This window comes from Dryobates pubescens, chromosome 25 (genome assembly GCF_014839835.1).
Source record: "Dryobates pubescens isolate bDryPub1 chromosome 25, bDryPub1.pri, whole genome shotgun sequence".
NCBI classification, from domain to species: Eukaryota; Metazoa; Chordata; class Aves; order Piciformes; family Picidae; genus Dryobates; species Dryobates pubescens.
The window spans coordinates 3,609,864-3,637,306 of NC_071636.1; the positions used below are offsets into that span (position 1 = coordinate 3,609,864).

Genomic DNA, 27,443 nt, shown 5'->3' on the forward strand with positions numbered 1-27,443 from the left:
AAGCGGAAGTGGCGGCGCGGGTCCTGGCGCCGTTGCCGAGCGCCGGGCGGAGGCGCGGGCCCGCGGCGGCTGCGTCCCGTCGCTATGAGCGCGGCCGGGCTGGTGTCTGCCACGCCGCCGGCCCCCGCCCCGCCTGGGGCGCCCGCCGCTGCCATGCCCCCCGGCCCCGAGTACTATGAGGAGGAGGAACTGGAGAGCGCCGAGGAGGAGGACGGCGAGCGCAGCGCTCGGGCCCGCGACTCCGATGAGGGTTGGTAGAGCGGCGGGCTGGGCCGGAGAGGGGCCGGCGGGGCTGGTGCTTTGGTACCCTGGGAGGCTGAGGGGCAGGGGGAACTAGGGTAGGGTAGAAGTGCGAGGGTACCCGGGGCTTAGGGGGTGGGCTTTCATGGAGGATAGTGGATTGAAGGAGGGACTGCGCCAGGCAGGAGCGCTGAGGGAGTGGAGGAGAGGGTTTGGGGATAAGAAAGTTGGGTCGCGTTTGGTGGAGAAGGGACCTGGAGCAGCAAGAAAGCGCGAAGAAAACAAGGGCCTGTTAAGAGTTCCCCGCAGAAGAGCCGAAAAGCAAAGCTAATGGAGTTGAAGTGATATTGAAGTGGCTTTGCAGGTGAAGAGGTAGTGAAAGAGGGGAGAGTACTGAGGAGATGGGATGAAAGGTATGGGACAGCTGGATAAAAGTAGTGGAGAAATCTGTTGTATGAGGCTTGGTTAATTTCTCTGTTGTGAAGGGGGAAGGAGGCAATTAAAGTAGAAGTGTGGAATGAAGCAAGGGAGTGCAAAGAATGTGTTAGAGGAAAGAGGCATTTTATAGATGAGGCAGGGAAGCAGTGGAGAAAAGGAAATAAAAGTAAACCCCAGGTTATTCTGGGGTGTAGAATGCATAGCATAAGAGAGATGACCCTTTGAAAGTGCCTGTTGCTGGAGTCCTCCAGCCAGAGTCTCCCATCACCTTTTAGTTTATTCATCAATGGGGTGCCAGAGGCAAACCTATAGGTCCTGACAGGGGAGGGCAGTGACCTAATGGGGAACACAGTAAAATGGCTTTACTGCTGTACCCTGTGTAATACAGCTCCAGCCTGGAGGCACCAATGTCTCCTTGGGGAGGAAAGGGAATTAATTTTTTGCTCTCCATGTCTTTAAAATGCCTGAAAAAAGCATAGGAGAAAACTATCAGTCCCATGCTAGTTTAATTTGTTTGGCTAACTTTGCGGTCATGCTGACCTTGGTGTTGTTTAGGTGTTGAAGTACTTCTGTGGGCCGTGTAGCTGAGAAGTGGAGTTCAGATCACAGCAAATAACTTTATCAAGGCCTTTGTGGTTAGCCTTGGCAGCGTCTAGCCACAGTGTTTTCATTCAGGACAAGACACAGAATCAGTTAGAGCTGTTCCAGTCATTGTTTTCCCTGTGTTGTGTCATGGCTGAAACTATAGGACAAAGTCTGGGAAACGTTTATCAGAGTCTTTAGGCTGTTTCTGTCTCACTTTTGTGTTTGTTACTGTTAATGCAGAACCTTTTGTTTTCAACTGGGAGGAAATTGCCAGGCTAGCTTAAACTGGTGTAAGCTTAGCCTTGATGTAAGTTTCATTGCAAAGCTACCAGAGGATTTACACTGGTGAACTTGCAGGAAGGAGATGAGGTGGTTCATTTCACTTCCAAGTTCATCTCTCCAGGAGCCTATCTGCTTGTTGATTTGAGGTCAAATTGCCTGAAGTTTGAGGATTAGCTTTTTGTTTCTTTGCTTTTAAATCACTTACTACTTTGGGCTTTTTTTAATACTACTCTTGGATTTTTTTTTGTCTCCTTAACTTCATTCAGACACTGAAGATGCCAGTGAAACTGACCTGGCCAAGCATGAGGAAGAGGACTTTGTAGAAATGAAAGAGCAGTAAGTAACCCCTTCTAACCTAAAAGCACAGTAACATTCTGTTTATGTGCTGGTTTGGGTTTTCTTGCCTAAAACTTTGAAATGTTTTGGGCTGGGATTGGGATATTTAAGTGCCTAGCCCAATGTAATAGCTGAAGAGTCCATAGATTTGTATTCTCTCCTCTGATACTTTCTCTCCTCTGTATGTATTCAAGAAACTTAAGTGGGGAAGAATATAGGTATGAGTTTCTGGGAGCAGCTGAGTTTTGTTGCAAATGAATCCCACTGCAGACAGGCCTTTGAAATAAAGGGTCTACTTTCTATAGGCCAATCAAAAATCAAGATGCTTATTAAAACCTCTTAAGCAACAGAGTGCCAGTCCTGACCTAGAAGACAAGATTTTTGGAGGCTTGAAATAGCTTCCCTCAGTGTTTGGCTGTGTTCTCAGTGGTTTGTGTTCTTCCTGAACTGGCAGAGGGATGTTATTTACAGGACAGGGAGACTTGGCCTGTGTTAAACCACAGATATGTGGTGTCATAGAATGGCTTAGGTTGGAAGGGACCTTAAAGATCATCTACTCCAACCTCCTTGCCATGGGCAGGGACACCTCTCAACTAGACACAAGTGCTCAAGGCCTCATCCAACCTGGCCTTGAACACCTCCAGGGAGGAGGTATCCACAACCTCCCTAGGCAACCCATTCCAGAGTCTCACCACCCTTGTACTGAAGAACTTCTTCCTCAGATCCAGTCTAAACTTGGTGTCTCTCAGTTTGAAATCCTTCCCAAGGGTGTCTAGAAACAGGACAAGGGGGAAAAGTCCCTTTGCAACCTTCCTGAAGGATCTCTTCAGGTATTGGAAGGCTGCTCTAAGGTCCCCCTGGAACCTTCTCCAGGTAGTTGTAGAGAGCACAGCCTCCCCTCAGTCTCCTCCAGACTAAACAACCCCAGTTCCCTCACCAGACCTGTTCTCAAGGCCCTTCACCCTTGTTGCCCTTCTCTGGACTTGCTCCAACCCCTCAGTGTCCTTCTTGAAGGGCCCAAAACTGACCCCAGTATTCGAGATGCAGCCTCACCACTGCTGAGTAATGGAGGACAATCACTTCCCTACTCCTGCTGGCCACACTATTGCTGATCCAAGCCAGGATGCTTTTGGCCCTCTTGGCTACCTGAGCACACTGCTGGCTCAAGACCTAACATGTTATAAGCTAAATTCATGGTGAAAGAATCTGGGCATGCTTGGTTTTCCAAGTCACATCTCATGCTCTCTGTCTTTGCAGGATGTACCAGGACAAACTGGCATCTCTTAAGAGGCAACTACAACAGCTGCAGGAAGGTGAGCTTTGAAGGGGGTAGCTTTTGGTTTTTCCTTCCCTCAATAGTTTTCATCACTTCTCAAAAGTCCTGGAAGGGGTGAGGGGTTTGAAAGATTTAAAAAGCATCCTTCACTGAATGATGGCTCTCAGTCATGCTGCTGATTGAAAAAGTCAGACCCTTCCCATCCTTTTTCCCTTTCAACACTTGGAGCTCAGCCTCTGTGCAACAAAGCATTTCTGAGAAGAGGGAATTTGCTGATCAAAAATAACCAGACTAGAACTGCAGTTTTCTGATTTCAGTGTTTTAAGTGGCTTATGGCTCCTTGAGAAAACTTAATACCTGGGGAGGGGGGTGGAAATAATTAATTCCAGTGAGAATCCACAATCTGTTTCACCTAGGTACTCTTCAGGAATATCAGAAGAGAATGAAGAAGTTGGACCAGCAGTACAAAGAGAGGATACGGAATGCAGGTAGGCTGAAATGTCTTTCTAAAATGCTTACCTCCAGCTTCAGGTTCTGGCTTTTGCAGTGCCTGAAGAAAACCAATCAGTTTAAGAAGGACATTGAGACTCTTGAATGTGTCCAGAGAAGGGCAATGAGGCAGGGGAGAGGCCTCAAGCACAGCCCTGTGAGGAGAGGCTGAGGGAGCTGGGGTTGCTTAGCCTGGAGAAGAGGAGGCTCAGGGGAGACCTTCTTGCTCTCTCCAACTGCCTGAAGGGAGGTTGTAGCCAGGTGGGGGTTGGTCTCTTCTCCCAGACAACCAGCACCAGAACAAGAGGACACAGTCTCAAGCTGTGCCAGGGGAAGTTTAGGCTGGAGGTGAGGAGAAAGTTCTTCCCAGAGAGAGTTGTTAGCCATTGGGATGTGCTGCCCAGGGAGGTGGTGGAGTCCCCATCTCAGGGGGTGTTCAAGAGAGGATTGGATGTGGCACTTGGTGCCATGGTTTAGTAGTCATGAGGTCTTGGGTGACAGGTTGGACTTGATGATCTTTGAGGTCTTTTCCAACCTTGCTGATTCTATAATAATTCTCTCCTTTTCTTCAAAGGAACTGGCTGGAGCCAGGGGATTTTCTCTTTGAGGGTATAGTGTAGCTTTCTTGTGTCTGTCTTGATTTATTGACATACTTTCCCTCAACATTATTTACTAAATGCCAATAAACTTGTAGCCTCCATTTGTGTGAAACAGCACAAATAAATGACTCCATTTTTCTCTGGCACTGTGCCTTACCTGTGTGCTTCTACTTGGGCTTCTCTGAAACCTTCAGGTGCACAGTTCCTTCCCATGTGCAGCAGTGGAAAGTTAGGGCTCTGTGCTTTCTCAGAGATCTGGTTTGTGCTCCAGAACAGTGAGTGCAAAGGGTTTGCTGTGAAGCTGCTGTTCTCTGTGATGTTGAAAGGACTGCCCCTGTCCTCTCTGTTTCAGGAGTGAAGGCCCAAGTTAATTTTTCAAGTGACTTGCTCTCAGCCCTTCTGGGTAGCTCTCTGATGTATTACTGCAGGGGAATGGCTGGGAAATGAGATCCCTTTGCTTGTCCACCTTCTTTCTTGTTTGTTCTCTTTTTTTTTCCAGTGGGTTATCTCAGACACTGACACAGAGCCTTTTACAGAAGCTGTTCTGTGGGGATAGCTGTTCTTCCTCTAGGAAAGCTGGATGAATCCTGTAATGCCTGGGCCATTACTCTGGGAAGTAGGACAGAGGGGCAGGGGCAGTTGTGTCATAGTTGTTGAGCTCTAACCTTTGAATAGGACAGATGGTGCCTTTCTAAAAGTGCTTAGGATGGTAAAGGATTTAGAACCATAGAATTGTTTAGATTGGAAAACACCTTGAAGATTGAGTCCAATCATTAACTCTACCAAGTCTGGTGCTAAACCATGACCCTCAGCACCACCTCTACATGGCTTTTTAAATCCCTCCAGGGATGGGGATTCAACCACCACCCTGGGAAAGCCTGTTCTAGTCTTTGAGACTTCTTGTGAAAAAGTTTCCTCACATGTCCACCCTAAACCTCCCCTGGTGCAACTTGAGGCCATTTCCTCTCATCCTAAATTTTCTTGAGGAATTTAAATGAATTGAACTACTTGTAAATAAAAACCTCCTTTTCTCTGAGATGAATTTCATGTGCACTCCAGCTGCATTCTGGCAGTATTGGGTTGGTTTGATTAAAATTAACTGCAGCATTGTATTTCTGGCTGGCCAAGGCTGCAGCAATGTGTTTCTTCCACAGGAGGGCAGGTTGTGATAACTTTTCAGTGTTGTGATAAAAAACCCCCAACTGCCTGGTACTACAGGAAGAATGGCCTTTTATATTTGTCCTTCCTGTGTTGAGGGTTAGAGGTTTTGGTTGTCTTGTTTTTAGAGGGTTCAGAGATAATAAAGCAAGTTCAGAGTCACCTGCATTTGAACACCTCCATAATTTTCCTCTGTGCTGGATTGGTAGAGCCCTTTGCAAACAGAAGGAGGCCTTGAGAATGCTGGCTAGTGGAAGGTGTTTGAACTAGATGATCTTTAAGGTCCCTTCCAACCCAATCCCTTCTATAAGTCTATGAATCTATGACTTTTATAGGATCATTATCGTCTTTGCCACCAATTCTGTGGCCACCTATTCTGTTTTGGTTTATTTTTAAACTAAAAAGCACAGTAGGACATTGCTGCTGCTCCTGGTTTCCCTAAAGCAAATTTGAAGGCTGTGACCTTAGAATCATAGAATCAACCAGGTTGGAAAAGACCTCAGAGATCATTGAGTCCAAGCTATTACCTAATGCCTCACACCTCCTGACAACTAAACCATGGCTCCAAGTGCCACATCCAGTCCCCTCTTGAACATCTTCAGGGATGGGGACTCCACCATCTCCTTGGGCAGCACATTCCAAAGGCCAGTCTCTCTTGCTGGGAAGAACTTTCTCCTCACCACCAGCCTAAACTTCCCCTGGCACAACTTGAGACTGTGTCCTCTTGTTCTGTCCCAGTTTGCCTGGGAGAAGAGACCAAACCCCACCTGTCTACAGCCTCCTTTCAGGTAGCTGTAGAGAGCAATAAGGTCTCCCCTGAGCCTCCTCTTCTCCAGGCTAAACAACCCCAGTTCCCTCAGCCTCTCCTCACAGGGCTGTGCTCAAGTTTTTACTTGACACAAGTTCTTACTACGTAGATCTTGCCAAAGCTTAATGTGCTGGTGAAATGTGGTGACTTGAGCACTGAGCAGGTGCCTTGGAGTGCTTTTTGGTTTGTTGTGGTTTTTTCTTCTTGCCACTACTTCAAGTAAAATTTTGGTTTGGGTGCTATATCCTCCAGCAAGCACAAGAAGGGTCTTGCCTTGATGAATATCAGGTTGCTGGGATGTGCACAAAGATCAGTAGCAGGGCTGTTTCACACCTGGAAATCTACTTGCCTCATCCACAGGTCTGGCATGACCCTAATCGTTGCCATGTGTTAGAACTTAACCTTCAGTGATGGCTAGCAGCTCCCTTGCTGCTTTTCTCAGGCACCAGCAGCCTGAAATCAGGCAGAAGTGAGCTGAATAGATGAATCTTCTGACAGCTGCAGAATTCCTTCTGAACCAGCTGTTGCTGCAATTAGAGAAGTTGGTTTCAGCTGAATTTTTGCCAGCCATACATTCAGCTATGTGTCTCAAGCTTCTCTTTGGGAAGTTTATAGTATTAATTAAAAGTTTATACTATTAATTGATTGGAATAAAACTGGAAGAAAGATGCTTAATCCTGCTGGGAATAGTAGCTATAGTGAATAGTATGAAACACTGCTGTGTGAGCTATGCAAATCTACTTGATAGTCTGTAGAAAGCTTCAATTAATGTATTTTTTGTGAAGTTTTGCCCTAGTTACTCTATTTTCAGCACAAAACTGTGAGGTGAGATTCGAGTTTGGATGAGTCCCTGTGCTGTTTGGATCGTTGCATCTCTTGCCTGCAGTAGTCAATGACTTAAAATGTTGGGGAAGTCATTTTATGCATCTGTAAAGATAATACATGAAGTCTTTCTTGTCTTTCAGAGCTGTTCCTCCAGCTGGAAGTAAGTACTCTTAATTTATCACAATCTATATTAACTGGATGGAAGAGGTATAAACCTTGTGTATAAACCAGCTAGCACTTGAGCTTGCTTTCCCAGAAGGCTGAAAGAAATTCTTCCTCCAGCATTGTTGCATTTGAGATACAGCTGAGATGAGCCTGTGATGAGTATTACTTCAAGCAACTTCTGGACTTTGTCATGAAAATAGAGTTCAAATAAACATTCACTCTTAGGTATTGCATGCTGGCTGTGCCCTTGGCTGGTTTGCAAAGGTTCTTTGAGGTGATAAACCACAGGGCTCCTGGTAGATCTAAAGCCTTCTCTGCTGGAGACTTGGTATGTTATGCAGCATTTAAACACTGAATTCTTTTGCCAATACAGCACTGCATTTTCTGCTGGTTATGAATATTGATAATCATTAGAACTGTCTGCAGTTGTGAACTGAGGAACTGATCAGTACAGGAGTTGAAAGAAGCTGTTGTGACATCATGAGCTGGAGTCGCTGGTCCCTTCCCCACCACCTTCTTTTGGTTTGCTTTAGACAGATCAGGTGGAAAAAAACTACGTCAAGGAGAAGAAGGCAGCAGCAAAGGAGTTTGAGGATAAGAAAATTGAGCTGAAGGAAAATCTGATTGCAGAGTTGGAAGAGAAGAAGAAGATGATTGAGAATGAAAAGCTGACCATGGAATTAACAGGAGGTAAAACCAAAACAGGCACCTGTCACTTCTTATCTGTTCTACTGCTGCTTAGAAAAAAAGGTGAAAGGATGGCAGTGTTGGTTTGTACAGCTAGAGCAAAGGCTTTGAGGAGAGGTAGAACACAAATTGGTGGTCTCTTAATGGAGGCAGCAGTTCACAAGAAAATTCAGGGACCTGCATTACTAAGAGGTGAGTCAGAACAGTGGCAGTGGGGCAGCAGAGTGAACAGGCTTCCTTACATGCAGGCAAAGGGGCTGCTTTAGTTCTGTGGTATGACAATGAAACTATTGAGAGATGATCCAATCCTGACCTACCTGTTGGTGCCAGGTTGTACACAGAGTTCCTTTTTTATCTAGTAATAGGTGATGGAAAAAGCTGAAGAAAGCCAAACAATAAAGGTAGAAGTATGCTGCTTGAAGCCTGTGTCCAGACTCTGGAAAATGGATGTTAAATGAACATGTCTCATTCCTGAGACCAGTTGCAGTAATTGACACAGTGGAGCTAAGCAGAGGGGCAATTACCTCCCTTTGCTGTGCCACTGAACCAAAAGTCTGATCTGATTCTCTTTTCAAGAGCAGCTCCATCACTTCATGGACAGGTAGTGTTGGTTGTGTTGCTGAGGCCTGTCCCTGAATTAGACCTTTTCTGTCTTTTTGCATAGTATCTGCAGAACTTATATAAGCTAATAATTAATGTTCAGAAGTGAGAATTAAAACCTGTTTGGATGTATTTAGGAGTGCTTTTGGCATTGTACAAACTGCTAGGGCTAATGTGGTCTGGAAAACAGTTTGAGCTGCACTGTGTATGAAGCCTAGTCTGATCCTGTGAACTATGCCTTGGCCTTGACATTATCCTTTGCCATTGTCTCTTCTGATAAGTTGGGATACAGTACTGATCTTGTGAGCAAATAATTAGTGGATCAGGATGCAACTAGATCTTACCTTTGGAAGTCTGTTGGCTGTAGAAATCTGAAGGACTTTCTATCAGTGGGACAGCTGTTAACATCAGGCTCTGGATTTGCAGAAGTAAAGGGAAACTGAGGAAGGCTAAGAAGTATTCAGTAGTCTGATATGGGCACCAGATTTCACTGAAGAAGTTTAATGTGTTACCCCCATTGTGTGTCTTGAAGAAATGAGCTATTTCATCCAGTACAGCTCTAGGAAAAGATGTGGAAGGAGCTGGAGAAGAGACCCATTTTGTGTGTTAGCCCTCCCTTACCTCCTTTCTTCCACCTTAATAGAAGTGCAGTGTGGTTTCTTTGGCAGCAGCAGTACACTGGAGGCTAAGGAATAAGAACACTGGAGCTTGTGCAGACCTGATGGGTTCTAAAACCTATGGAAGTTCAGTGTCTACAAGGATGCAGGTCAGCAACCTGATGAATAGACTGATCTGGGGGTGTGGGACCGTTGCAGTTTCATTAGGATGCAGTGGTGGCTTCCTCTTCTGGAGCCATTGGTGATTCTTAGCTAGTGAGCCTCGTGCAGGGCTGTGTGTCAGGTTAGAACTGTTGGTGCTTTAAGCTGCTCTTCAAAACTTTGCAATGCTTTCATGACCCTCTCAAGAATCTTAAAGCTCTTCAGATGTTTAACAGTAAGTGTAAGACTCTCCAACCCTTCTCTTTATTTCCTGAGGGCTTATTTGGTGGTGACTTTCAGCCACCTAGTCACAATTTTAAGACGCAGGATGCTAAGATAAAGAAGAAAATTGGTCTGTGCCTTACTCACATTTAAAGCAATATAGATGACAGCTCTGGGGCAACTCATTTCAAATTCATTTTAAAAAGGGAGGAAAAGGATTCTCCACTTGGCTGCATGCTGCCTTGAGTGAATCCTTCAAACCCCTCTTCTGAGGCTCCTGTAAATCAGTCGTAATAAATGGGAAGCGTGGCTTCCATTCCACGCAGTAAGTTATGGCTTCAGTGTCCTCAGGGCTATTTATGCTCAGTGTTTTCTCAGATTCAGCTTTGAATCCTAGAGAGGTGGTTTCCTTTGGCATGCACTCAGTGGGTGCCACTTCATTTTTTTCTCTTTCTTTAAAGCTTTTATCACAACATTTGTTCCCTTGATGTATAGCACAATGATCATCCTTGTTCACCCTTGAGATAAGGAGAGAAGTCATTTGCTGCTTTTTGAACGTTTGTCACTGCTGGTGGTTTTGGCATCTAGAGGGAGCCAAAGAGGCTTTGTAGACCTAAGTGCTGCCTAGGAGGTAAATAAATATAGAATAGAATAGACCAGGTTGGAAGAGACCTTCAAGATCGAGTCCAACCTATCATCCAACACCACCCAATCAACTAACCCATGGCACCAAGCACCCTCTCAAGTCTCCTCCTGAACACCTCCAGTGATGGTGACTCCACCACCTCCCCAGGCAGCCCATTCCAATGGGCAATCACTCTCTCTGTGTAGAACTTCTTCCTAACCTCCAGCCTAAACCTCCCCTGGTGCAGCCTGAGACTGTGTCCTCTTGTTCTGGTGCTGCTTGCCTGGGAGAAGAGACCAACCCCCTCCTGTCTACACCCCCCCCCCTTAAGGTAGTTGTAGAGAGCAATAAGGTCACCCCTGAGTCTCCTCTTCTCCAGGCTAAGCAACCCCAGCTCCCTCAGCCTCTCCTCACAGGGCTGTGTTCCAAACCCCTCCCCAACATCGTTGCCCTTCTCTGGACACGCTCCAGCAAGTCAACCTCCTTCCTAAACTGAGGGGCCCAGAACTGGACACAGGACTCGAGGTATGGCCTAACCAGTGCAGTGTACAGGGGCAGAATGACCTCCCTGCTCCTGCTGGCCACACTGTTCCTGATGCAGGCCAGGATGCCACTGGCCCTCCTGGCTGCCTGGGCACACTGCAGGCTCATGTTCAGCCTACCATCGACCAGTACCTCCAGGTCCCTCTCTGCCTTGCTGCTCTCCAGCCACTCTGTCCCCAGCCTGTAGCACTGCCATATATTCAGGGGTACCTAAAGATGAGTACATAATTCTCTCAGCTCATAGAAAGAGAGGTGAGAGGATGTCTTTAGCATTGAAGATGTGCTCTTAGTTGCCAGTTCAAGATCTCTTCAGACATCAAGGAATGGTTTGTGAGAGTTTGAATAAAGTACCTGTAGACATTTGGACAAACTAATTTCAGATAATTACTCAGTGATGAGACTTGTTTCAATGTTAAACAGATCTTTGTTTGCTTCTTCCCCACTGCATATGTTACCGTTGCTTTCCTGCCAGCTGCTGCTCTGTGTTATTAATGAGGTTAATTTCATTAATCATAATTTGAAACAGTTTTAGGTAATCTGAATTTAAACACTGTTTGAAATGACTCCAGCAGACTAGTGTCCATCTTGGGGGGACAGTAATTATCTGTGTTCCTCTGACCAAGCCACTTTTCCAGCTGGAGGACAAGGGCAAAACCTGACTGGTTTGCAGCTGATATTTTTACATGCTGCTAACTGTTCAAGTTTTGTCGGCCAAGATCGCCGTGAACTTTGCTTTTTCAAGGGTCTGCTCAAAAGCAGAGAGCATTAGCATTTAAGAAATTTGCCCTGAGTCCTTGTGGCATTGTTGTGCTTGTTACTTGTGCCTGAAGCAGCTGTAAAATGCCCCCCAAACCAACTGTGCCGCTGTAACCGTGGCATCGCGGTGCTGTTACTGAGCAGTGACCTGCTATGAAAGGGGACTTGCATTCCAGCTTGGATGCTGGGAGCTATCACCAAAAAAAAAATCCAATTTTCTGTATGAAAGAGGAAAGGTTATTTTCTGTGTGCCTTGTGTAGAAAACTGCTTCTTTTTACTCCTTTCCTTCTGGCCTTATCAGCTTTCCAACTCCATTGCTTTGCAGATTCAATGGAAGTGAAACCCATTATGACGAGGAAACTGAGGCGACGACCAAACGATCCAGTTCCTATCCCAGACAAGAGGAGGAAACCTGCCCCTGATATCCTTTCAGAGAGGCACTGGAGACCTGTTGTGCTTGAAGCCTGTCTGCTGCCTGCTTCTGTCTTGTACAGGAGGTAAAATGAGATGAGGTGCTAGGATCAGATTTTAATCCAGGAAATGCTGAAGCACAATTTGTCACCTATAACGTGTGACAAACTCACAGAACTCAGGCAGGCCTTGGGGATGCCTCAGTGGCATAACAAACTTCAGTGTTGTGACAACTTGATTCTGTTTTTTTGGGGGGTCAGAATATTTTGAATCCTTCAAGCTTCCCCCCCCCCCCTTTCTAAAAGGGAAAAAAAAAGCTTTTAAAGCACATTATCTCTAAATGCTGAGGTAACTGATTCCATAGCTAGTTGTCCTAGTTTTAGAGGGCAGGCAGAAGCTCTTTCACCCCTCCCCAAAGCAGTAAAAGAAAAATGCTTTGCATGGGATTGGAAATTTAAATGGAAGTACTATTCACAACTATATAAACCAGTACAAACCCATACAAAACACACAAAATCATACTCGGCCTCAGCCCAGTTCTCTCCAAACTGGGCTTTACTAAGATCTCACTAGGCCAACATCATCCAAAACCTCCCCCCCACAACCAGGGCTCAATGCCTGGACTCAACCCCACACCTCAATGTGCCTCCCCCCTCCCCATGCCTCCCCCATTCCTATCCCTCCCTACCCAGCCCTGAATGACACAGTAAAAATTAGCCAAGCTGCTCAAGGCCAAAAGCCTCCCTTGAAATACCAAACAAGCAGCCTGCACTAGGAGCGGGGCGGGGGGGGGGGAAAGGGGGAGGAGCAGCCTGTGCTCTCCATTGTTAAAGGAGAGATGCAGGAATTGGAGGATGAACTAACAAAAGATTACATTTTTCCAGTGTCCACTCCCTGGGCTATTTAGTCACAGAATCATTGAGTTGTTAGGGTTGGAAGGGACCTCAAGGATCAGCTAGTTCCAACCCCCCTGCCATGGACAGGGACCCCTCATACTAGACCAGGTTGATCAGAGCCACATCCAGCCTGGCCTTAAAAACCTCCAGGGATGAGGCTTCTACCACCTCCCTGGGCAACCTATTCCAGTGTCTCACCCCCCTCATGGGGAAGGACTTCTTCCTAACATCCAATCTGAGTCCCTGGAGGACTTTTCTTCTCTGTGGCTCTTAAACCCATTAACACTAGTGAATGTTTTTTACAGGAGCCAAAGTTTTTCCTCATTTCAAGATGTGACCAAACATTTGCTGGAAAGATCCTATTGGTCATCTCAAGCTAGCTTCTCCATTTCTGATAAAGGCTTCAGATCTCTAATCCAGAGAGAGGCACAGCAAAAGCATGGGGAGCTAGATTGCTTCAATTCACCTGCAGAAGCAGGCAGTGGCATTTGCTTTGCAGAGGCCTGTGGTTGGATTCCAAACTTCCATGGCTTAAATGAGATTAACAAAAACTTCTCCTGTGCTTCTGAGTGACTCACATTTTCTGAGGGCAACATCAAACCTTGAACCTCTGGAGTTCATGCAGGATGGTCACAAACATCTCCAGTTTTAATTAACCTCTTTCTGATTGGAGATTCTGTTCAGTCTTTCAGGAAAAGAATAAAGCTATTTATGAATGCACCTATCTCCTCCCAAATAATTGAGTTCCATAGTGAACATGACCTACTAATTGAGCATGAGGCAGCAGCCAGAGTATGAAACTCTTTGCCTTTCCTCACTGGGGAGAGGATTAAAGTCCATCAGCCAAAATCCTTAAAATGCAGCCTAGCAGTTGTTCACTTTAGTTTAACACTTGGAATACTTTTGATTTAACAGCTGTTTCAAAGGAACACTGTGGATTAAAGCTGGAAGGAGGTTCCACTGCTTTGTCAGGGTATTGTTTTCCTTCTGTGAACTTGAATTTTTTTCTTGGGTCTAAGTGACAGAGGAGCAGCAGAAGAGGGAAGCATGAAGATTGTGTAACTACACACAGTGACAGCAGAGCTCTAAGAAGTCTGTAGTACACTGATTTCTGTGTTCTGACATTTGGGGGTTGTTTTCAGGTGAACAGTAGCCTCTTATTTATCCTTATCCACAGAAGGCTGTTTTGTGCCTCTGGCTTTATTTTCTGCTGCTTTTGAGCTGATTTTTTGTGGGGCCTTCTCCTCTTCTCTGTATCTTTCTATTCCTACCTTACTGAGTTTCTCTTCCTAGGTTGGGGCAGGATTTTTGCTGCACTGTACAGAATCTAAAGTGAGTGTTTCAGCTCCCAGATTGTCCATGGAATCCATAAGGTTGGAAGAGACCTCAGTGCAAGATGAAACCAGCTAAAAACTCTGGTGCTTGATGCCTCCATGAAGTAAATGTCTGTGCCCTAAAGTTTTTCTCATTTGTGGCTGTGTCTGAACAAGCCAAAATGATTTTTTGCATGCTATTTGCTGCTAAATATGAAACTCTGGGGATGGAATTGTATGAATTCATGTGACAAAAAAACCCTTGAGTTAGGCACTCACTGCAGTCTTACACAGCTGTGCAGAGACCTTCTTTGGCTTACTTTTAGTCAAGTGCAACGCCACCGCCCTTTGATTTTTAGCCTTGCTGGTCAAGACCTAATGTGAGCCTTAATTCTGCATACCTCAGCTAAATTATTTGTTGACTGATGAGCAAATAATGGAGGACCTGAGAACGCTGAATAAGGTAGGAGTTGCTGCTTGGTTTATTCCTTTGCTTTCAGGAGAGAGCTGCCCCTGAGGAGAGCAGAGCTCTGGTTTGTGTTCCCTTTTGAAATGCGCGACTGTTTCATCCCGGTAGGGCTTTCTGAGGCAGCACAAGAAAAGACTTGGCAAGATGATATCTCCTCCCTTTTATTTTAACAGCTTTAATTAACCTAATTAAAATGACTGTCAGCTGAAAATGTTACCTTTTGTCTGAAGCAAGTGATGAGCTATCTGAAGGAGTTCTTCCTCCGCATGGCTGAGCAGATGTTAACATGTTTTTCTGGGAGATCACAAGGCTGCCTTTGGTTTAGGCTGTAGTGTGTGAGGTGAGGAGGCTTTTATAGGTTGGGGTTGGTGGCTTTTTCTTTTTCCCCTCCCCACTGTCACAATACTCCAGCAGGATAGGGTGCAGTGTGTGTTTGTATTTTCTCTAGATTGGATGAATTTATTGCTTTCTTGCTGAACACTTCAGGGCTTATCTAATCTCTTATAATAGAGGCTGCTCATGAAGGCATTTGAGGATGGTAGTGGAGCATGGATTTCGTGGCAGCTGTTGAGGTGTTTCTGATGATTTATCTCCTGTGTTTTCATGTACCCTGAGAAGTGTTGGAGTGTGTTCAAAAGCAGTGTCAGATGGGTTTGGTTTTGATTTTAGTGGATTATCTGCATGCCCTGAAGTTCAGTTTGTAGACCTGTTGTATCACACTGATTATCCAGACCACTGGCTGCTTTATAGCGTGCTGTGGTGGTTACTTGTTCTGCAGCTTAACAGCACATTTGAAACAAGAAGCATTTGAGGTGCAGAAAGTAAAACTGCCTTCCATTACTGCTGCAGACTTGTGTGTCTCCTGTCAGATCTCTAACACTTCTTTGCTCTTTTCCCATGCAGCTTAAATCACCCAAGAGACCAGGTGAGTTAACAGTTGCATTGGGACCTGCTCACAGTCATGCTGTTTTGAACAGAGAAATATGCTGTAGACTGCCTGTCTAATTGCTGCCTGTGTAATTTGCCTGTGTAATTGTTTTGACTGTGTAATTGCTGTTCTTTGTGTAGCTGCTGTGGCAAATGGGTGCTGCGTGAAGTCTCTTCATCTATGCTGAAGTTTGTCAGGGGTGGGGAGGGAGGGATGGGCCCCTTTGGTGGCTGAAGCACTTGGACATGGGGCAACCTAACTGTAAAGAGGCTTTTCCATTTTATTCAGCTACATCTGGGCAGTTTGCCTGCTTGTCAGGTAGGTGGAGTGATTGAGAACTTTAGAGGTTTGAGCCTTCAGCTCTGCAGGGTGTCTGTGTGCTTTGTTTCAAGACAGAGTGGTACTGTCATAGATTCATAGAACAGTTTGGGTTGGAAGGGACCTTAAAGGTTATCTAGTTCCAAACCCCCTGCCATGTGCAGGGGCACCTTCCACTAGCCCAGGTTGCTCAAGGCCTCATCCAGCCTGGCCTTGAACACCTCCAGGGAGGGGACATCCACAACCTCCCTGAGCAACCTCTTCCACTGTCTCACCACCCTCATGAAACCTTCCCTCTGCAGCTTCAGTCCATTCCCCCTCGTCCTATTGCTACAAGCCCTGGTAAAAAGTCCCTTGCTGGCAGGCTTGTTTGGCCCCCTTGAGGTATTGGAAGGCCACACTAAGATCTCACCAAAGACTTCTCTGCTTTGGATGCAGCCCAGCACACAGCTGCCTTCTGGGCTGCCAGTGACCATTGCTGCCTCATGACACCCCCAAGTCTTTCTCGAGACTGCTCTCAAGCCACTCCTTGGCCAGCCTTGTGTTTGGGATTGCTCCTACCCAGGTGTAAGACCTTGCAGTTGGCCTTGTTGATGAGGTTGGCTTGGGCCCACCTCTCAATCCTGTCCAGGTCCCTGAGTAATTCTGACTATTTCAGTGCTATAGGTTTGAATCAAAGCAAAATCAGGACATGGTGTCTCTCATCCACCTATCAATATTTTTGTTCAGATAAACCACAGAATGCTTTAGGGTGGAAGGGACCTTTAAAGGCCATCTAATCCAACCTCAAAATGTTCCATTTCAGTGATTATCATAATTTGTCCATCCAGAGCAGAGGCTGAATTATTTGTCCCAAGAGATAACCACACTTTTCTGAATGGGAATCCGAGTTTGTAGCTTTCTGTGCTTGATGTTTCTGCTTAATGTGAGCACATTAATTGCAGTTCTGTGCTCAGATATGCGGTGGACAGGTGGTAGACTTTAAAGAGAGTCTCTCTCTCTCTCTGTCCTCAGCCTCTCCCTCCTCTCCTGAACACCTCCCAGCCACACCAGCAGAGTCTCCAGCACAGCGGTTTGAAGCCCGGATAGAAGATGGCAAACTCTACTATGATAAGAGATGGTAAGCCCTGCTCAATTTCTGGTTTAATCACTCTGACTGTGATGTAGTGAGGAGACAAAGACTGCAGAAAGAAACTGCTTGGATGAAAATAAAATAAATAGAGGAGATGTCTTGGGGCAGAGTTTAACTGCTTCCTGCAAGGGCTGATCATTGCAACCTTGGTAAATCAGAATGCAGAGCTGAGACCTCACAGACTTCCAGGAGTGACTAAAAGCCTTGGAAGAAAAGAAAATGCAACTCTTTGTTTCTTGGAGCCAGTGATGCATGCTGTGACACCTGGGAAACATTTTTGTCAGACCCAAAGTTAAAGTCAGAAAGCCACCATGAGGTGCAGAGTAAAGGAGCGGTGAAGCTGCTCAGCTGGGATAGAGACATGCCGTGCCTGCAGGTGCAGTGGTGTGGCAGCGTTTTGCAGTCCTCCTGTTCAGTTTTGGAGGGCAGTGGTGCCAGCATTCCACAAGGTGGCAGAGGAAATGTTGTGCACTAGCTGAGCAAAATGAAAAATGTTTCTAATAAATCCAAATAACCTTTAAAGATCAAATCCACAGGGGAAAAGCAACTTCAGAACTGCTGATTGGATTTAGCTGTGTTCAGTTTTATGGGCATATTGCTGTGCAAGCCTCACAACACAAGGAAATATTAAATTTTGCAGAGGAATCTTAGTAGGTCTTAAACTTAATCTGTGAGACATGCAAAACTGGATAATCAAGGGGGCAATCCAGTCCTCCTCCAGCAGAAAGCAATTTACGATGCATATGCTTATTTGTGGCCTCCTTTGGTGTTCTGCCTGCTCCAACTAACAAGTGAGCCTTGTCATTTTTATCACACAAAATGATAGGTATGAAGCTTGCTTTCTGCACAACAGCCATCTTGTACAGCTGGTCAATTTTTCCTTCTGCTAGTCTCCTGACAGGGAGGTTTCATGGAGGGTTCAGTGTATGCAGCTCTGATAAAAGCTGCTGCCTGGAGCTTAAACTTCTGTGAAGCATAAAGCAGGCATGAAGGGAACAGGCTGCTTTGTCATTGCACAAACAAGTTCCTTTTTCCCCCCCCCCCACTTTGATATTTTTGTGTGTAAAGTGACTATCCTTTAGGATATATTTGGATGAATAAACTCTTCTTCAGAATTTTTAAGCATGTGGAGTACTGTACAGGGTTGGAAAACATTAAAGAGCAATCAAAATAGAGGGAATCCAGACTAATCTGTCAGTGATGCTCCCACCCTATTTAAACCTGGGAGAGCATCCATGAGCCCAGATGAATCTCTCAAAAGCACAATACCTCCCTGAGAAGTATCTGGTTGGCACATGGGGGAAAAAAAACCCAACCTCAAACCCAACAGATATTTTTATCTTGCTGAATTGAATTGTCACGGGAGGGTCCCACTGTTGCCTTTTCTGTCTTGTTCTGCTGCTGTTATAAGTATTTTACATTTTGGGGGCTGTAACAATAGTGCTCAGATCATTTTTGATTGCTGGCAGTCAGAACTGGTGCCAAGTAGCTGGTATTTTAAAATAATGAAGTCACTCTTGATGGTGGGAGGGGAATTCTTTTGGGGTAAGGGGTATTAAAGGCCATAGCTGCTGGCTTGCACCAGAAACAATTAACCCTCAGGAGCGACTTTTTGTCTCCTGGCAGCAGCCATGAAGGACCTTTATCTTGGAAGCAGTGAGTGTTTTAAGGCTAGTAATGGACTCCCTGAGGTCTTGCAGAGACATCTTGCAAATGTCCATCCCCTTTGCCTGGGGAGTTTGAGGTGGATGTGGAATTAGACTTGGGGTTTTCATCTGTAGTCAGTTTGTTCCATGCCCCCTCCAGTAAGATCCTAAAATACAGTTTGCTGTAAAGGAGCCATCTTTCTGCTTTTAGCTTTGTCTATATACAGCAATGCAGAGTCATTTCTTTCAATCTTCTGGTGGAGATGCAGCTGAAAAATCTTGGGCTTTCAGCAAAGTATTTGGTAGCAGAAAGTGAGATTCTTTCTGCTTGCCTCGCTCGTGGTGTGTGTTTTACCTACTGCAAAAGACAGATCTCTTTGGCACTTTGCCTGCTCTTCAATGCCAACCTGAATTCATTGCATTTTTAATCTGAAGTGCTTTCCTCAGTTCTGCTCCTCTGCTCCCTTGTGGGTGTAAAAACTCAGCAAAAGGCTGAGACATGAACCTGTAACTGAGATGTACCAGGCTGCTGTGCCTTCAGCTGACTTGCCTCTGTGTGCGTGGAGCGTGAGACAGCTGAGACAACCCTTGGAGGGAAAAGTGCTGAACCAACTTGTTACCTTGCCTTTTCTGTGCACCTCTCACACAGATTCACTGAGGGGTGTGAAATCCAGGGGCTGAAGCCTGCTTCACATGTGTCTGTAGCTTTAGAATTGGCTGATAATCAAAACCTGGAGGAAACAGCTTTGAGTGGGAGAATTGCTTCCTTCTCTGTGGAGGGCACAGGTCTTGCTGGAGAGCTGTCACTTGCAGTGGTGTCTTCTGCACTTAGAAGCTTGTGCACTGATTGTATCAAGATCATTAATTCTCCTTGCTTAAGCAGTCACAGCATTGCCTGGCAGGACACTGCTGGGCTGGGATTTTTGTGTCTTTGAGATCTGGTATTTGTAGTAGTTTATATTGTTCCTTTATCAATCAATGATCATCTGGGCTCAGCAAACTGACATTTTTGTCTTGGAGCATTGCTGCTCTTGCATTGCCATCAGAGCCATAGAATGGTTTGGGTTGCAAGGGACCTCAAAGATCATCCAGTTCAAGGCCCCCTGCCATGGGCAGGGGCACCTTCCACTGGCACAGGTTGCTCAAGGCCTCATCCAACCTGGCCTTGAACACCTCCAGGGAGGGGGCATCCACAACCTCCCCTGAGCAACCTGTTCCAGTGCCTCACCACCCTCACTGGAAAGATTTTCTTCTTGACCTCGAATCTAAACCTGCCTTCATCAAGCTTCAATCCATTCCCTCTCATCCCCTCACTACAAGCCCTTGTAAAAAGTCCCTCCTCAGCTTTCTTGTAGGCCCCTTTCATGTACCAGAAGGCCTCTATAACATCTCCCTAGAACCTTTTCTACACTGAACAGCCCCAATTCTCTCAGCTTGTCCCCACAGGGGAGGTGTTCCAGCCCTCTGATCATCTTTGTGGCCTCTTCTTGACATCTGTTGAAATGAGGAAGAGGCAATAATGGTTGGGCACAAGTGTCTGAAGGTTGCAGGATTTGGTTGTTGGTTTTTTTTCATACCTTGCCAAGCCCATGGGTAATTAGTATGTTTGGAAGGCTGGAAGCTGCCACTATAATCCTTGGTACTGGCAAACAGTGTGAAAATTCAGAGTACAGGAGCCAGTAGGAAGAGATTGTGAAATAAACTCTTGGAAGTCTTCCATATTTATAGTGTGCTTATTGCAGGCATAACTGTAAAGATTTAGGCAAATCTATGCATTTTGACAAGTGGCTGTCAGCCAATCAGACTGCAGGGAGTTGCATACTGAGGAGGTACTGGAGGAATCTCTGTGCAGTCATTCTGTGCCTTGGATTGCCCACTCAAACATGAAACACATCATGATCAGGGTAAAGGTGGAAATGAAGTCATGCTTCTATAACTGTAAAGCCTTTTGGTGCTCTGTGGGTGAAGATTATTAACCCACAGATCACCTGTTTCAGTGTCATTAGTTCTGCCTTTGGACCTCTCCCAGGCAGAAGAAACAAGCTGGGGAGTTGTCTAGCACACTCTGCAGAACTCCCCAGAAGCATGGTCTGCAGAGAAGTCCATGAAATCCAGCAACTCAGGGTTAGCAGGTTTGAAGTTTTCATTTTGGTCTGTCCAAAGTTTACCAAGAAAAATATGAAGTGTGACTGTGATCTGAAAGGGGGGAAATTGGAGATGCTTTGACATGGCCTCCTTAGGGCAGATTTAGAATAGAATTAACCAGGTTAGAAAAGACCTTTGAGATCATCCAGTCCAACCTATCACCCAAGACCACCTAATCAACTAAACTATGGCACCAAGTGCCTCATCCAGGCTCTTCCTAAACACCTCCAGGGATGGGGTCTCCACCACCTCCCTGGGCAGCACATCCCAATGGCCAATCTCTCTGTGAAGAACTTCCTAACAGAGCCTAAACCTCCCCTGGCACAGCTTGAAACTGTGTCCCCTTGTTCTGGTGCTGGTTGGCTGGGAGAAGAGAGCAACCCCCACCTGGCTACAACCTCCCTTCAGGTAGTTGTAAAGAGCAAGAAGGTCTTCCCTGAGCCTCCACTTCTCCAAGCTGAACAACCCCAGCTCCCTCAGCCTCTCGTCACAGGGCTTGTGTTCTAGACCCCTCCCCAGCTTTGTTGCTCTTCTCTGGACTCCTTCCAGCAACTCAACAACTTTCCTACAGAGCCAGCTGCCCGTCGCCTACTGTTTGGGGCATTTTCACATGTCAGAAACTTGAGGTCTCTGTTTAAACAATACCCAGACTGCCCTGATTGAGTCGAGGTCACTGGTGGTGGTGGTACACTAGTGACTTTGTGGATAACTTGTGTCTGTGATCTGCTCTGCCATGGTTTGGTCAGTTATCTTCTGAAGTTCATCCTGTGTGTGAAATGGGGAAGACCACTTTAATCCTGAAACACAGGGTTATTGTCACAGGATGGTAGGGTGGGAAAGGACCTCTGGAGATCTGGTCCAACCCTCTTGCCGAAGCAGGCTCACCTAGAGCAGGTTGCACAGGATGGTACCCAGGCAGGTTTGGATTGACTCTAGAGACAGAGACTTTACCACCCCTCTGGGCAGCCTGTTCCAGTGCTCAACCACCCTTTTGTCAAAGCCTCATGTTTAGATGGAAATTCCTGTGTTCAACATTGTGCCTATTCCTCCTTGTCCTGTTGCTGGACACCACTAGGAAAAAGTCTGGCCCCATCCTCCTGACACCAACCCTTTAAGTAGTTATAAGCATTGATAAGATCCCCCTCTCAGTCTTCTCCAGGCTCAAAAGTCCAAGTCCCTCAGCCTTTCTCCATGAGAGAGATGTCCTACTCCCCTAATCCATTTCATAGCCCTTTGCTGTACCCTCTCTCTTCTTGGACTGGGGAGCCTAGAACTGGGCAGTATTTGCCTGTCTTGGGGCTCTTTCAGATGTGAAATCTGGTTTTGGTGATCTTCTTACAGAATTGAAGCTGAATTGAGTGAGCTTCCTGCATTCTGAGGCATCATTTAAATGCAAAGTGTGTTTGTGTAGAATCAGGCCACCTGCTGTGTTGGCAGAAGATGAGGAAAGTGGTGTGGAAAGAAAGAAGATGGACTTCATATTGACTCTATCCAAATGCTTGTAGAATCCTAGCTGTGTCAATCTCATTAGTGTTTCTTTTCACAGCCTTTGGACAGCTAATGACTTCGTGTGTTTCTTGTTGTTGATTTTGCAGGTACCACAAAAGCCAGGCTATTTACCTGGAGTCTAAGGAGAACACTAAGATCAGCTGCGTGATCAGTTCTGTGGGTGCCAACGAGGTAGGAAGCTGCTTTCTTTTTCATGGGAGTGGGGAAAGCTGTGGGGCAGCACAGGCAGGTAGATGAGTGCCTGGGAAAGACTAGGAGGAAATCAGTGTTGCTCTCAGAGAGGATGTAGTTGTCTGGTGTCTAGAGAAGCTGAAGCCAAGATAAAACTGAGTTCAGAGAGCTCTCCTTGAGACAGAGCTGAGATGGGAAGAGGCTTGCTGTGTGCCTGAAGAACACTCCTTATGCTTTGCAAGCAGCAGGCAGGGAGGAAGGGGAGAACTGACATGCTGCACCTTGTTGGCAATGCATTCCTGAGGCCCACTGCCATTATTTCAAGAACATGCAGTTGTTGTTACTGCAAAATTACAAATTCCCAGTGGGAATTCAGAAGAGGAAACATTTTGTCACCAAATTTAATTGTTAGGAGGGGAGAGACAGTTCCTCCTCCTAACCTGTGGGGTAAGCTGGCATCAGCAACCAGGGGGATGGGACAGGAGGGTCATTTCAGAGGCAGTTTCCTTCTGGCTAGTGATTAAGGCTTAGAGAAGAGGTGGTGCTGAGAATTCATGTGAATCTTGCTGCACAATAGGCTTAGTGCTGGGGCAGTGCATCAGCTGGGCAAAGGGAGCAGCTCTTTGCTTGCAGAGTCCAGACCCTTCAAGGAAAGAAATGCTGGACTGGGATGGACTTGTTTGCCTTCAGTCCATCAAGTAGCTTCAACTTGTTTTGCCAGCTAAGGGAAAATACTTTCTCCTCAACAAAGTGAGTTGCATATGGGATATGCTTTGCATCACAACTGTTCCCCTTGCAATACCAGGTGTTACCCTCCAGAGCTGGTTAGTTAGATAAAGCCCTGGGTGTGTCTTAATGGATGCATTAAAAATACAATGCTGCTAGAGTCATTACAGTTATTACTCTTAACATTTAAACTCTTCTGTGAGATCTGAAGGAAATGCAGTCTGATAATCATCATTGCATCAATTCCACTTTGAAGTGAGACAATAGGTTTAGTTTGGGGCTTGTGGAGCTTTTTGAGAGTAGGGAGGAGGCATGGTTGCCTCATGATGGTTCATTGCAACTGTAGAAAGCCACAAGAGAGATACTCCAGAGGACACCTCATTTCAGTGTTCTGAGTGCAAGCACCTCCCACATCTCATCACACATGGTTGCTAAACTATGATCTTGCATTGCTTCCTGCTTGGATTTAGAAGCTAGAAGGCAGACCAAGGTTGCAACCCTAGAATGGTTTAGGTTGGAAGGGACCTTAAAGATCATTTAGTTCCATCCCCCTGCTATGGGCAGGTACACCTCCCACTAGACCAAGCAGCTGCTTAAGGCCTCATCCAGTCATGGGATGCTTTAGCTTGGAAGGGACCTTTAAAGGTCATCTAGTCCAAAGGGTCTAGCTGGAGACTGCAGTCAAATAGTTCAAAGGAACCTCACCAAAAATAGTTGCACACCAGGATTTCCATTAGTGCTCACAGTGAAAAGACACAACTGAGAAACATTCAGAGGGGTTGTGACACACAGCAAAGGAAGTAGTTAGCTGGGGATCAGAGGCATTTTTGCCCATGCCAAGGTCTAAATCAGTTTCCTTAACCTGGATTTGCATTTTGTAGTTGGCTATGGGCCCCCAAGCTATGATGATCCCCCCCTTCAAAACCAACCCAAAATTACCTTCCCAGAGCCAAACCTTGTAAACTTAGTGATGTGTTTAGATCTCAGCAGAGTGTATTTTTGTTACTTCTGGTGGTGATTTCCTTGGAAACTGTGAATCAAAGACCCCATAGGTGAGACTCATTGGCCAAGTGCATGGAGCCAATTCAGTCCTTTGCCTTTTGACAGCAATTCCCTCTTCAGTGCACGTAGGAAAGCTTTGTCCCATCAATTCATTCAGAAAAATCTCCCTTTGTTGTTGGAACTTGAAAGAAAAGGAGGAAGTTTTATTTTTTGTTTTGCAGTCTAGGGATAAAAAAAAACCATAAATCATAGGATCATGGAACCAGAGAACTGTTGAGGTTGGAAGGGACCTTTGAGACCATCAAGTCCAACCACTAGACTGGAGCTCAAAATCCCACCACTACTGCATGGATTTGCTTGTTTCTAGTCACCATCTCCTTCAGATCTCTTATCACAGTATCACTAAGGTTGGAAGAGACCTCGAGGATCATCGAGTCCAACCTGTCTCCACAGACCTCATGACTAGACCATGGCACCAAGTGCCACGTCCAGTCTCCTCTTGAACACCTCCAGGGATGGGGACTCCACCACCTCCCTGGGCAGCACATCCCAGTGACGAACGACTCGCTCGGTGAAGAACTTTCTCCTCGCCTCGAGTCTAAACCTCCCCTGGCGCAGCTTGAGACTGTGTCCTCTTGTTCTGGTGCTGGTTGCCTGGGAGAAGAGACCAACCCCTTCCTGGCTACAACCACCTTTCAGGGAGTTAGAACAAGAAGGTCTCCCCTGAGCCTCCTCTTCTCCAGGCTAAGCAACCCCAGCTCCCTCAGCCTCTCCTCACAGGGCTGTGCTCAAGGCCTCTCCCCAGCCTTGTTGCCCTTCTCTGGACACCTTCAAGTGTCTCGATGTCCTTCTTAAACTGAGGGGCCCAGAACTGGACACAGGACTCAAGGTGTGGCCTAACCAATGCAGAGTACAGGGGCAGAATGACTTCCCTGCTCCTGCTGGCCACACTATTCCTAATGCAGGCCAGGATGCCATTGGCCCTCTTGGCCACCTGGGCATATTGCTGGCTCATGTTTAGGCGGCTGTCAATCAGCACCCCCAGGTCCCTCTCTGTTTAGATGCTACCTTCAGATTGCACAGTGCACTGTATGTCTAGACCAGCAGTGTTAAGTTCAGAACATGTTTTGATGCTTTTATTGTTCTCATCTGTGGCACATTTTAGTGTTAATAAGTCATTTCCCTGCTGGGGCCACTTCAAAGTGAATTTTACCTTCCTTCCAAGGAGAGCTAAAAGCAGTTAACTTCAGCACAACAAATCCACCAGCCCATCACACTGTGATGGCATGTACAGTTCTTCTGCTGTACAGTTGCTCTGTTTGCAGATTTAAGCATTCTTTTTTGTTAGTGAAACAGCAATTTCTTGGCAGTGTTGCAGTGGAGGAAATGATTGCCAATGACTGTGGGTTTCAGTTTCTAGGTAAAAAAAAATGCAGGCAGAAATGAAATGCATTTTGTATGGAGTGGCTTCTGCCACTAAAACCAATCAATAATTAAAATGCTAGCCTCAGATCAGTCTACCCTGCCAGCCTTGGAGCTAATAAGGTGCCTAATTAAAAAGTTTGGGTTGAATTGCACACCCCACACTACCTTTATAGTCCTTTGGAGCAGGAAATACCAGACTGAAGTCCTAAAATCCTCTGGTGCTAAGAGCTGGCTAACTCTTACTCCCCATGCATTTATTTGAATGTGTTTAAAATGTATTAGAATGATAAAATGCAGAGGAGTTCTACTGAGATTGGAGTTGATTCTAATTTTTTTGTTTGTTTTAAAGTGGAGGTATTTGGGGCTAAAATTCTTGAGAAGTGATCTTTATTTTGTCCAAGTGGTAAATGGCTGCCCCCCATGGCAGCAATTTGTCCTTGGAAACCTGCTGTGTGTCAGCAAGTTCTGTGAGCTCTTCCATGCAGGTGTTTCAAAGAGAGGCCCTTTCATCTTCAGCTACAATTTATTTAATAGATTGGGAGAAATGCTTCACTGAACAAAATCAGAATAAGCTTTTCATTTGACTAATAGTTACTTGTCTGGGCAAATCCCAGGGCAGATAATTTTATTATCTGTGGATCTAGAGAGACTTAGTCTTGATTAGGTGAAGCTTAATGCTGGAGTTCTGCTGCAGGCTGAAGCAGAAGGAAACTTGCTTTCCTGATGATGCTTGGGAAGAGTCATTTTTCTTGATGAGTGTTTTGAGCAGGAAGTTAAAAGGGCAAAGTTAAAAACCCTTGTTCTCAGTTCAGCTTGCAAAGGCCTCGTGTGGGGAGGGAGAAGGGATTTAAGCTGAATCTGTGCACCCCACGTGACAGATGTTGAGAGAGGGCAACAAGAATGAATAGAATAAACCAGGTTGGATTGGAATGGAATAAACCAGGTTGGAAGAGACCTTAAACATCATGTCCAACCTATCATCCAACACCACCTAATCAACTAAACCATGGCACCAAGCACCCTCTCAAGTCTCCTCCTGAACACCTCCAGTGACGGTGACTGCACCACCTCGTCGGGCAGCCCATTCCAATGGGCAGTCACTCTCTCTGTGTAGAACTTACTCCTAAGAATGGTTGAGGTTGGAAAATACCTCCAAAGGTCATTTAGTCCAACTCCCCTGCAGTCTTCCTAACCTCCAGCCTAAACCTCCCCTGGTGCAGCTTGAGACTGTGTCCTCTTGTTCTGGTGCTGGTTGCCTGGGAGAAGAGACCAACCTCTGCCTGTCTACAACCTCCCTTAAGGTTGCACTTATTTGTCTGTGTGCTGCTTACAGTGAGTTTTTCCATTTTTCTCCCCAGTCTCCCTGCCTCCATATGCTTGATTTTGTTCTTCTTTTCCATACAGATCTGGGTGAGGAAAACCAGTGACAGCACAAAGATGAGAATCTACCTGGGACAGCTGCAGCGCGGGGTGTTCGTGATCCGCCGGCGATCAGCTGCATGACTCTCTGCTCTTCCTTGGTCTCTGTTGGTTTGGTTTGGTTTTTTTTTAAACTGATAAACACACCTCTAACAGGCAGTGGTTCACTCACCTTAGCAGCAGAGAACACTGCCATCACCTCTTATGAGACAGTTTGTGGCTGGCCACATAATTCCCAGTAGTCCTTAAATCTTTAGTGATACCCCAGCACTGCCCCGGACTCTTTCTGGACTCTGCATCAAGCTTCTGTATGCTTTCTTTACATTTTGGAGTGACTATTTAAGAAGACTTTGCCTCACCCTTTTTGGGTTGGTTTTTTTTTTTTTGTCCATCCTTGTTTCATGGTGCATAGATGGGACTGGTATGTTGCAAACACCCTAACGTTGTGTTTTGGATCAGACCGATGGAAGCAGCTTTGCTTGTCAAGACCTGAGGTTATCTGTTTGTTTTGCTCTTGTTTTCCTGTGAGGCTCGAGATGT

The 27,443-nt window shown here is 45.9% G+C and overlaps 1 protein-coding gene across 1 annotated transcript; it reads left to right on the forward strand.

The window, feature by feature from the left end:
* The first annotated feature begins 8 nt into the window (after window positions 1-8).
* Window positions 9-27,276, forward strand: SUDS3 (SDS3 homolog, SIN3A corepressor complex component). The gene is made up of 12 exons (XM_054173056.1): window positions 9-250; window positions 1,812-1,881; window positions 3,139-3,194; window positions 3,574-3,645; window positions 7,177-7,196; window positions 7,735-7,891; window positions 11,719-11,814; window positions 14,415-14,476; window positions 15,386-15,407; window positions 16,743-16,848; window positions 22,247-22,331; window positions 26,889-27,276. The coding sequence occupies exons 1-12, from the start codon at window positions 85-87 to the stop codon at window positions 26,985-26,987; spliced, it is 1,011 nt and encodes a 336-aa protein (XP_054029031.1). The 5' UTR covers window positions 9-84; the 3' UTR covers window positions 26,988-27,276.
* Window positions 27,277-27,443: the final 167 nt, after the last annotated feature.